Source organism: Pinus tabuliformis, chromosome 2_2, assembly GCF_031772625.1.
Source record: "Pinus tabuliformis cultivar Carrire ecotype Pingquan chromosome 2_2, CPIR1, whole genome shotgun sequence".
Taxonomy (NCBI): domain Eukaryota; kingdom Viridiplantae; phylum Streptophyta; class Pinopsida; order Pinales; family Pinaceae; genus Pinus; species Pinus tabuliformis.
This window is the reverse complement of record NC_142300.1, coordinates 1173963157-1173975668: the sequence shown is the minus strand read 5'-3', so window position 1 is coordinate 1173975668 and position 12512 is coordinate 1173963157. Positions and strand designations below refer to the sequence as shown.

General features: G+C 36.2%; 1 protein-coding gene across 3 annotated transcripts; it reads right to left on the bottom strand.

Annotated features, from left to right (window-relative positions):
- Positions 1 to 2676: 2676 nt before the first annotated feature.
- Positions 2677 to 5156, bottom strand: LOC149197644 (3-oxo-Delta(4,5)-steroid 5-beta-reductase-like). 3 transcript variants are annotated; one of them, XM_089405908.1, is made up of 3 exons: positions 5019 to 5156; positions 4806 to 4859; positions 2677 to 3985 (listed from the first exon to the last, which is right to left on the bottom strand). In XM_089405908.1, exons 2-3 carry the CDS (start codon positions 4824 to 4826, stop codon positions 2831 to 2833), a joined length of 1176 nt encoding a protein of 391 aa, XP_089262034.1. In that variant the 5' UTR covers positions 4827 to 4859; positions 5019 to 5156; the 3' UTR covers positions 2677 to 2830. The 3 variants fall into 3 exon arrangements, with proteins under 3 accessions (XP_089262034.1, XP_089262036.1, XP_089262035.1); XM_089405910.1 differs by having other exon boundaries at positions 4806 to 4842; positions 5019 to 5145; XM_089405909.1 differs by having other exon boundaries at positions 4806 to 4911; positions 5019 to 5137.
- Positions 5157 to 12512: the final 7356 nt, after the last annotated feature.

Genomic DNA, 12512 nt, shown 5'->3' with positions numbered 1-12512 from the left:
GCCAGGGGAAAAGGGTGAACATCCAACAGATTATTACCAATGAAGAGGCCCGTAGGTAACTTCCTAATGGATCAACCTGATATTTCGAGCCCTAACACTCCTTGCCTGAAAGAGTGCCATTAAGATCCCCAACAATGATCATCGAACCAATCTTAAGAATCCCACATGCATCTAATATGTCCCAGAAAGCATGTCTATCCCATTAAGGGGCATATATATTAAGAAAATGTATGCGACCAGAAATACCCCTGAAAACCCCAATCAAAAAGATTCCTTCAAAACATTTAAAGACTATCAGGAAGACCAAAATTGTGGGTTTTCCATTTAATTTGTTTTTAAGATACAAAGAGTAAATAAGTGGAGTTGCAACCAAAACCAAAATTGTTGTTATACAATATTGTGATGGACATTGAATGACACTATAAATCAGGGACATCACAACCCCTTAGCCTGAACTTTGTAGATTTTCAGAATATCCTCAAATGTAATAAACATTTCATTTGAAAATATGTAAATTTAAAACTAAAATAATATATATTTCAATATGATTAATTGGGGAGATAAAAGAAGGGATCACATCCCATAGGTGTATTAGGAAAGAAAAGCCTAAAATGAGGGCGTCGAGGAGAATTGGCCTCGTGATCTCTCATTTGGCAAGGTGCTTTAGCAATGAGAACTCCACCAATTGAGTTAACCATTGGGGCTAAGTTGTTTTCTTATATTTTGTATCTCAAAATATTGTCTTATATTTTTATTTCCAAATTATATTATATTCTTGAATTATATTATACTTTCATGATGGTGATAACATGATTTAAAGTAAATTTCAAGCCTTAGATTGACATGAACAACAAATATCATAACTACCAAAGGAGACAATGACTATGTTGTTTTGCAGCTATCCCACTTATTGAGTACGTTTGGCATTTGATTTTCAAGAAATGATGTGTGACTTATTGAGTAATGTAGAGATGTGTTGTACTTAAATTTAAAAAATTATAAATTATAAAATTGAGATGAAAAATATAATTTTTTTTCAAATTTAATTATTTTTATTAATTAGTAGTAATGGATGAAATGGTCAATTTGGCTAAAATCAATAGAATTTTAGTTTTTTTTTTGTTTAAAATGGTTTTTTTTTTTACTATATAAATTTTTTAATGTATTAATGAATCCTTCATGAAAAACTCTAGGGCACTAGAAGTCTAGAGTAAATAGGATAAACTTATGGTAGTTACAAATATCTACTCCATCTCAACTAAAATTTACTACCAACATGGTCCTTGGACTTTTTGTTTAATTTTTTTTTACTATATGTGTTTTTAATGTATTAATAGATCCAACTCCTTAAAAAACTCGAACTCTAGAGTAAATAACATAAACATATAATACTTAAAAATATATGCTCCAAATAACATAAACTTATAATACTTAAAAATATATGCTCCATATTAATTCAGGCTTAATCATCTCAGTGCTCTTTAAATTCAGATCTAAAATAGATCTAAGCAATTTCTTCTTTCCATACTGCATTACCAATTCACATACTTATGAAAAAAATATCTATTCAATTACAAAATATTATAATAAAAATGGTGTAAAGTCAGCCTAAATATTTCTAGAACCCTACCCCAAAAAAATTATGTTTTACCCTTCACATTGGCATCCCACCTCTGTTTTACCCTCCACATTGGCATCCCACCCATGTTTTACCCTCCACATTGGCATCCCACCCATGTTTTACCCTCCACATTGGCCTCCCACATTACACCTCTCCCAATTTTTTGAAGTCTAAACGTCAGAAATCATTACCGATTTAAAAATGAAAAGCGAAAACTATGTTTTAGGAAACACTACCCACATAAAAGTGAAAGGCAATTTTAACTTTAAACCTCAGATATCATTGCCCATTTAAAAGTGAAAAGTTATAGCTTAAAAGTGAAGGAGTCGTCTATCGAGGCGGAGGAGACCGTCACTTGAGTGGTCGGAAATTGAGCAAAAAATTCAAATTTTTTTGTAAAGGTAGTGTTTGAATCTTGTTTTTATGGTGGAAATGGATCAGCCCAATAAAAAACGTTTAGGACACTTAAAATTTTGAAGTTTAACAACTATAACTTGGATTTACAAAATTCCTTGCCAGATTTTCTCTCAATATAACTGGAATTTCCATATCTTCCCGGACACTTCCTCCTACTAGTTAAACTACGGTAAAAGTGAATAACGAAAACTAAGTTTGCGGAAACATTTCCCATTTAAAAGCGAAAGCCATTTGCAATATGGACCGCAAATCTCTGAGTAGATCATTTTACCAATTATGACTATTGCATCTGGTACTCTTAAGAAATGTAATACAAAGAGACCGAGAATGATCTAGGCTGAGTTGATATCTTGAACAGTAGGCTGAGTTGATATTTCAAAGCAACACAATCGCTGCGTTTGACGCAATTTATGTTTACATATTCATCTGGATGTGATCTACAACATTATTAAGTTTTTTCAGAGAAAACAACATTATTAAAGTTGCAGAGAAGTATTATGAATGTCTACATTAGATCATAAACAGGGAAGAAACTCAGCTTTTGTTGAAAGTCAAAGAACTATTTCCACCAGCTCTTTATTTGAGTCCATTGCAAAATCACACATCATCAAACATCAAGCAAATTTTCAAAACCCTAATTTCACAAATTATACACATCCCACTAGAACTATGCCTTAAATGAACATTCAGAATATAGCATAAGCATCCTGAATCACAAAACCAAACTCTAAATGAACTGGTAAAGTAGCTCCTCTACTAGGTTTTAATTGGAGACATAGATATGGATCAAGCTTAAGGAACAAAATGAGATGCCTTCATTTTGTCGATCCAATGTGCCAGAGAAGTTTCTGTATTTCGAAACCCAAAGAAACCATACTCTTTACTCTTATTCATGCTATGTACCATTTCCCGGCGACGATTTAATATAGCATCTGCAAACCACCAGTTTCCCACTTCTCCCATCTTTGTTGGGTGGAGATTATTTTCTCTGACAATTGCATCCCAGACTGGACCTTTGTCTTTCATAACCTCAACCAGTCTAAAGCCTTCACCCTCGTATGGTGATGGCTCTAGACCAAATTTTTTTGCTATGATTCCCCAAAGGCGTTTCCATTTAAACACATCTCCATTAGTACAATTAAAAGCCTGGTTCTTGGCATAAGGGTCTGTTGCAGCCCAAATTTCTTGCTCTGCAATCAAATCTGCATCAGATATATCCATAAGCTGTTCCCATGCAATTGTGTTGCCTGGGAATTTGAAGGGCAGCCCCTCATGTTTGCAAATGGCAGCATAAACACAGAGTGTGCATACAGCATTCATTAAGCTCCAAGGAGAAAAGCCAAATATGATTGTGGGGCGGTGAATGGACCATGTTAATCCCTCTTTCTTTTTGGCAGCCTCAAAAACAATATCCTCCAGAGTGTAATAAAAATTGGGCACAGGTAACCTAGGAAGCTCTTCATGATAAGGTGGCTCGTGCTGCTGAAAATTGCGATTCCTGGCCACTGCATCAGATGGACCCAAGTAGCTTTTTGCCCCAGTCTGAAGACAAATGTGCTGAAAATTTTCTGCATTGGGCAGGAGTGCATCTAACACATTACTTAACATTCTTCCATTGTCCTCACAATTCTGCTCCTCTGTTTTCCTGCTCACCCAAACAACCCAGAAAAGATGGGTGACATCCTTCAATGGTGAAATCTTTTCCAAAGTGAGTTCTCTCTCCAAAACATCACATTGAATGTATTCAACTGGAGTATCTAGCGACCAATCTGGCTTCGGCCTCCTAGCAACTCCATAAATTTTCCAAGGTCCACCGGGAGTGTCAGGCAAAGGCAAGATTTCTGCCAAGCTATTGCCCACGATTCCTGTTACCCCTATAACCAGTGCCACTCGTGGTTGTTTCCCCAATTTCTCTTCAGAACATTCACCTTTGGTTTCAAATTTTCTCTGCATTGAAATAGGTAAGAGTTACCAAAAATGCAAGTGCAGCCATACAATATAATGAAGCAACAGTGCAATCCCCAATGCAGCAAAGTAGCCCACCTAAACACCGAAAGTTGCTAAGCTCATGTGTGCAAACTCTGAAGCTCAAGACACCTTTTCCAAATTCTACTATTTAATAAATGTGCCATTTGTGTGGACTCGGGAGAAAAGGATAAACAAAACATATACATTTTCATGGTAAACCTTAGGGTAATGTCCATTTTAAATACATCCTAGTACACTTAAAATTAAATTTCAATCACTACCCTCTGCAGTTAAACGAGATCCCAATCACTATTTTTTTTTCACAAAAGTAAAATCGAACAATATTAGTATTGGGTGGTGATTGAGATCTCGTTAAAAAATAAATTAATTAATTAACTTACCATCACACAAATGGCTAAATTAAAAAAAAAAAAAAAAAAAACAAATTTAATATTTATTAATAGAGAAATTGCAAAATAAAATATTAGTTTTTAACAAAATGAACTAACATGCTTTCAAACTTTCAAACTGTGTTTGTTTGGTTAAAAGCCCTAGGTTAAGATCTAAAATCCTAAAAATATTTAGCGGGGTGAAAGCTTGCCTCTTAGAACCACCATAATAATGTGATTTTCCTTTAATAACAATGATGAATAACAATGATGAATCTATATCAAATTCCAACCTAATTATGATAATTCTTATTTAAGAAAAACAAAAATATACATTTCGCAGATAAGGCAAGGCTGAAATAAAGTGAAATAGATATAGGTTAACACGAGAGATGGCCAGGTGAACCTGCCTGCCTGGAATACCAGCTCATTGTTACACGCTACACACTAAGCCAAACACCAATCTGCGAAATCAGACATCAAAGCGAAGTTCCATAATACGTTCCTTCATTAAATCTGGCATCTATAGGTCATGTTAGTGGATTCTGAACCAATCAATGTAAAACAGTGAACCATTCTGAAATTTCCACGTTATCACAATGAGCATAATGAGATACGATTACCAGAAGAAATTAGCGTTGTGGTTCAGAAATGAAGGCAGCTGCGCAGAGATTCCTGTTGGATTTCTGCAACAAATACTGCGTTAGGGATCTTCACTTTTCTGCAACAAATACTGCGTTAGGGATCTTCACTTATTTGTAGACCAGTGACGAGGATTTATAAGCATTTCTACGCGTTAGGGACGACTTAGTTGCCAAGTCTAGATGCTACGGACACTCGTCTAGATTCCTCGTTTTGTTTTCAGTGTTGACACCCACATATTTTGTTCGAGATGCTCTACATGTTAGGTTCATAAATTGATTACCAAGTCTAATTTTCATCTGCAATTAACTTATTAACTGCACTCCACTTTATTGGTTATACTTGTGACTCTTAGGATATGAAGTACTCAATTTTTTCATTGAGTTGTTATTAATTTTTTTGGATTAAAAATAAATTTATTATTTTTAAATAAAATTTATTTTTATTTATCTTAAATACTATTGATTGAAATGTCTTCCCTTTTATTGTGTAATGATGACAATAATTGACTTTTGTGTACTATATTATTAATTACTATGTACAATAAATATAAATAATTTGAAAAATAACATTATATATTAATTACTATGTCCCATAAACACAAATGGTTTGTAATTAAATTCAAAAATTGCATTTTCTCATTGGTGTAAAGTATTGAATAGACAATTTTTATGGGTTTTATTTTTTAAGTTACAAAAAAATAATTTGAAAAAATATATAAAAATAACAGGTGTACAATTTGTACAACTCTATTATATCAATCTATACATGACATGTGTACTATAATATGAGCATTATATAAAAAAATTGTCATCTTTAATATTAAATAAATAATTATTAACTTGTTATCATTCTCTTTCATGTCAATTATATATATATAACCTTTATCTACCCAAAAAGTGTTTAATTTAATTATATTAGAAATATTAATAAAAAAAAATTAAACGAATATTCATATAACTCATTTTACCGGCCTGGAGTATGCCGTAAAACTGCTTATGCTTGGCTAAGAGCTCGTCTTCCTCGGACGTAAAGAAACAGGCTAATGGCCCAAGACCCAGAGGCATCTGGCACGAGTGATAGCCTGCTCCCGTACGGACCACCAGCGGGTTATTACAGGTGGCGTGGTTTTCCTTGATAACAGTGATGCATCAAACCGACATTCGTGGATAGCAGCCAGAGATGGTTGTCCTCACTGTTGGTTTGACAGCTGAGTTTGATAGGATTTTCCACCTTCAAAAAAAAAAAAACTAAAAAACTCATTTTACAATTTTATTATTGTTTGGAGAACATACAACATGACATGGTATTAAAATATTTTATTAAACTAAGCTGCAGGGAATGCTAGCTATGCGGCCTTGTTGATTACTAAATCTAATTTCCATCTCCATTTGTATGGATTTAATGTTTTAACATGAACACCTACCAATACATTGAATATTAACTCAAAGAAAAAAATGTCCATTTGTATGGATGTAATGTTTTAACATGGACATGTGTGCCAATATATTGGGTACAAAGAGTATAACAGTGATTAGTCACTATCTAGCAATCTGATCTTGAAGAGGTAGAGAACAAAGTCCAAGGTAATTCATCCAAAGAATGACCACATACTTGCCTACGACATAAATACCCAACATGGTAAGGATTTACTCCACCAAGAGGTTGTTGACCATAAAAACAATAAAATCAAGTACCTTGAGAATGAGGACTAAAAGTGTTGCACATAGTGTTTCCATTGATGACAACAAGATATCAAAGGAGATGTGTGGACAATAGTAGCAGCACAATTCATGATGGTCAATGAAGTTGTAGGACTCTTTGTAAAGCAAGATGACAACTTGATATTTCGCTAGGTCTCATTACATGAGAACATTGGTGCTTGAAGTTATTTAGGTCTTTGATGAAGCTAAGATAATAAATGTTCTTACAAATAGCATGGTTTCGTAGTTCTCATTGATACTTTCTAATGGTATGTTTTGCTAAAAAAAAACTACTCTGAGATGAGAAGTTATGGCGTGTTGAAAATCAGTATTAGTTTGGAGCAAAAATTGAAATGCTAAGCTATAGGGTCAAACCCAAAATATTAATATGTTAAATATTGTGCACGTTTGGAGTGGATCCACCATCAACGCAACATATCAACAACCATGGTTTCAAGAAATAGTACACTATTTAATATTGCTAAACGACATGCAAGTTCAAGGTCAATCACTAGTGTTTCCAACATATCAACAACGAGATCAAAGAGAAATAGCGCAATGTTTAACCTTCCAATCAAATAAAGACACATGGCAAGGTCTTGTTGGGACATGACATGGCATTCGCTAATGTCAACATAGTGAGACATGGCATCACTGGGTGCTACCACGTGGAAGTATCAATAGTAGTTTTGGAATAAAAAGGAGGTTAAATTTGGGGGACATGTGGCAACCCTCTTAGGTTTCCATCTGGACCATTGACATCATGATGATGTCATCAATGGGTTGTTCGAAGACTCTAAGGTCCAGATCATGTGAATTAGTTACATGGGATGTCGCCCCAACCATTCAAATATATTAAAATTCCAAATTCCCAAGAACAAAATTGGTTGGCCCTTCATGGCCTGAGCACTATAAATATGGCATCACAACCAACTTGAATACTCATACTATAGAATTCAAAATATATCATATTGTTTGATGTTTGGTGCGAGCAGTCTGTTGTTACAACTATTTAGTCTAAATCAAAGTTATTCTGGTTTGTTTTGGTTCAATTCCTTTGGCTTGGTTTATATGTGGGGCATTTTTATAAGTTTGGTTTGGTTTGGATAGATAATGGTGTTAACATTATGGTTAATGTGTTGTACTTGATGTCAACTTTTCCATTATGCCATGGGTTTGTCACACTTTTGTCCCATCATGCCATTATGATTTTGTCACAATATGACATTGTTGGTATGCATGCAAAGTTGATGTGCCTAGCTGGCTCATGGATGGAGGATATTTCCCAGCATGACTAGGAAAGGTATTATAGGTGTCCTACTTATTACAAAGAAGTCTTTATGATTGCATATAAGTTGCAAAAACTTGCACAAGGTCTGGATCAGTTGTAGAAGGATGGATGATGATTGGAGTTGCTTGAAGGTGAAGACAACTAAGGAGACTTAGATGGCTAGTTGGAGAAGGTTTACTAAGGTATGTGAGGTGTTATTTAAGCCTTATCAAAGCTTGATAGGACCCTCATGTGTTGGAAAAGGAATGTTAGAAGTTGGAGAAAGTTTGAGCAAAGTTTAACTGTGTTTTGAAATCTTTCAGCACATGGAGACAGAGTAACACAGGTTACCTTGCTGGAGGAGTGTTAATCCTTAGGGTAACACAGGTTGTATGTTCTAGACATATGTTATAACAGCCTTTCTGAAGGGGAGATGTGCGTCACTTCCTGTAAGCACAAAAAAAAAAAAAATTCAGAGAAAAACCATGGTTTTTTCCCAAGGTAATCTTCGAGAAGGTCCATTTGATCCTGTTAAATTTTCCTATCAACAAATCCATGGGATTTTCTCTTGGTATTATCAAGGGAAAGAGGTTATAAAAGGAGAAGATGTTTGGGCAGCTAGTGTGTTCCTTCTTTGAGTTTCTTGTGATTTGTCTCGTACAAGTGTACACCAGGGCACATGAGGAGACTCAAATATATCCTTTAATGACATATCTAAAGGAGATCTGAAGGATATATTCAATTCTTGGCTTATTATTTCAAGATATATTTATTTTATGGATATTTGAAGGGCCTAACATCATGTTTTTGTTGCAAATCTGAAATATGAAAGATAAAAGATGCAAGTACAATTTTTATTAACAAGAGATATACATTTATAGTACATTATGTGACTGTTGGGTTTCACATCCCAAGGTCTCTTGGACTCCTTTTGTCCATTCGGCTTACACACTAACCCATTGAGGATTAGGTGTCCAACATTCCCCCCCTTAATCCAAAGGGTTATGTGTGAGTCCAAGAAGAGAGTTGTAATACAAAATGTGCAAAAAATGCATGGCAGCACTAGGCTGAATGTGCTCTATGAAATGTTGGTATAAAGGGTGGTGGTTTAAGGATGACCACCAACACTGGAACGCTTAGTGCAGTTCTCGGAACTCTTCCAAAACTGGCAAGAAGCTGAAGTCTTCTGCTAGAGGAAGTGCTCCTATTGTTTTGAAGAGGGAAAGCTTCAACCATGAAAGGGAGGTCTCACCCCGCATAAAAGGGAAAACTTCAACTTGAAAAGGGAAGTCTCAACCTGTGATGGTTTAAGGATGACCAACAACTCTGGAATGCTTAATGCAATTCCTAGAACTCTTCCAAAACTGGCAAGAAGTTGGAGTCTTCTGCTAGAGGAAGTGTTCTCAATTGTGTTCTTGGAATTCTGTAGGAATATACAGGGTAAGTTCCTCAGAAAGAACACCAAAAGGACACCGCTCACAACCAGATCACAGATCAATACACCAGTATTTTTGACGTGGTTAAAACCCTCAAAGAGGGAAACAGTCCACGGCCTGAGCCAACGCGGCCACTTCAGGCAATTTATTAATCAAAGAATGAAAATTTACATAAGCTTCTCTCATGCACGGATTACCCGAACAATGACCCTCCATGCGCTTTAAATAGAACTCATGGACCAATCGGGTGTCAAGCCATGGATCAAGTGTCGGTAATACCGAGGAGAGAGTGAACCGTCGGATCACTACATATCGTGACCGTCGGATTGTAAGTTACAAAATGTACAACGGTAAAGAAACACACTTTACCTAACTCTATACTAGACCAAGTTGAACTTAACTATTTCCTATGTGTCGGAATATCCTAACATCCCCCCTTAAGAACAACTTGGGATAGGATTGAAGGATTTACAGATATGACACAATAGGAGAAGGAAGGAGGCACTAGAGCCTATCCCCCCGTAGTGACAACTTCCTGAACTCCAAGCATATATCGAAGTTTAGTGAACTTCGCCTCTGTGAGAGCCTTTGTGAAGATGTCTGCAACCTGATCATCTGTTGAACAATATTGCACTTCAAGAACATGGTCATGAATGAGCTTTCTGATGAAGTGCATGTGTAGTTCAATGTGTTTGCGGCATTGATGCTGGACTTCACATGGTTTATAAGGTTGGGATCACTACCAGTAAGAATAAGATCATCAACATAAAGAACAAGGATGATAAGAGAGTTGCCCACTTTCTTGGTGTAGACAGTATTGTCAGAATAACACCTAGAAAAGCCAGATTCTAAAAGAAAGCTATCCATTTTGGCATACCAAGCCCGAGGAGCTTGCTTGAGACCATAAAGAGATTTCTTAAGTCGACATACAAGGCTGGAGTCTGTTTGGATGAAGCCAATGGGTTGTTCCATATAGATTTCTTCATGCAAGTCCCCATGCAAGAAGGCAGATTTAACATCCATCTGATGGACTTCCCATTTTAAAGAGGCAGCGAGGGAAAGAAAAAGGCGGATAGAGTTCATTTTGGCAACAGGGGAGAAGGTTTCAGTGTAGTCAATGCCTTCAACCTGTGAAAAGCCCTTAGCAACAAGACGAGCTTTATGTTTATCAACTTTCCCATCTGGTCCATACTTGGTTCTGTAAACCCATTTACATCTAACAAGTTTGCGTCCCTTTGGTAGAGGAACAAGATCCCACGTATCATTTGCCAACAATGAATGATATTCTTCATTCATAGATGCTTCCCAATGTGGATGGCCTGAAGCTTCTGCAAAAGTGTCAGGATCATGATTTACTGGAGCTTGAGCCAGTAAAGAAGAGGCTCTTTCAAACTGAGAACGTGTACGTCGCTGATCTGTAGGATCACCGGCAAGATCACCTGCTGCATCCCGAGTAGCACGGACCCATATTGGAAGTTGAGGATCCTGAGAAGGTGGGGGAGGATTTTCATCCTCACTTTCATCATCTGAAGAAGAAATGTTTTCAAAAGTAGAAGAGATAGGAAGAGGTGGCACATCCGCCGGACTAGGCTCGCAGGCTGATTTATTTTCATCAAATTTTACATCTCTTCTAATGACAACATTTTTGGACTTAAATGGAATAAGTTTATAACCTTTTACATCTTCAGAATATCCAACAAAAGTACATTTCTCACTCTTAGGTTCTAAAGCTTTATGCTTTTCATCTGGAATATGGGCCCATGCTTCACTTCCAAAAACACGAAAGTGACTTACATCTGGTTTAATGGAACTCCAAGCTTCTTCTGGAGTGATATTCTTTAGAGCCTTAGTAGGAGTGCGATTTATTATATAATTTGCACAATTAATTGCTTCGGCCCAAAAACTAAGACTGAGTCCTTTAGATTGCAGCATACAATTAGCCATTTCCTTTAAGGTGCGATTTTTCCTTTCAGCTACACCATTTTGTTGTGGAGTGTATGGAACAGTATGTTGCATTTGAATTCCATTTTCGGTGCAAAAGTTGATGAATGTGTTTTTAACATATTCTCCACCATTATCAGTTCTTAGCTTAAGAATTTGATGTCCAGATTGTTTTTCAACAAAGTCTTTGAAGGCCAAAAAAGTGTTAAATACTTCGCTCTTGAGTTTTAAGAAGTATACCCAAGTGCGTCTGGAGAAATCATCAATGAAAGTTAAGAAATACTTGCAGCCAGAGAATGAAGCAACAGGAAGTGGACCACATAAATCACTGTGCACAAGCTGTAAAGGGGCTGAGGCGTGCCAAGAGGCACGTTTTTCAAAACTGTCCCGATGATGTTTTCCGAGTACACATCCGGAACAAACACCATCTCTGCAAGATACCATAGGAAGACCTGTCACCATATTTTCTTTACATAGATGCTGAAGGGAGCAATAGTTTAAGTGACCAAATCGCTCATGCCAAAGTTTGCTCACTTCATCATTATGAGCAACAAATACTGAGGGAAGATTTGATGACCCAAAGTTGTGAAACTTATACAACCTTGTGGAATCATCAGCAATACCAGTAGCTAGAATCTGTTTAGGATCTTTTAGATCCTTGATTACAACATCATGAGGTGAAAATTCAACAATTTTACCTTCACCTGAATGAGTTATCTGATATACAGATAGAAGGTTGCAGGATAAGGTTGGAACACATAATACATCATTAAACTGACCATTGTCTAGATGAACAGTTCCAGTCCCTACAACATTAAGAGATCTATCATCACCAACATATATATTTTTGGTGTTACAATCATTTAAAGAAGAAAACATGGCTTTGTTTTTGGCCATGTGATAAGAGGCTCCAGAATCAATGAGCCACTCATGAGAATGAGAAGAAGAAGATACATTTAATGCATAACCAGACTGAGATGATTGACAACGACATGCAGAAAGTGCCATTCCTGAAGATGAAGTTGAAGTTGAAGTTGAAGAATGCTCCACATGGATGTTATGTTTCTTCATTGCGGCTTCCAAGGCTTCCATCTTCTTAAAGCATTTAGATTCTAAGTGGCCATC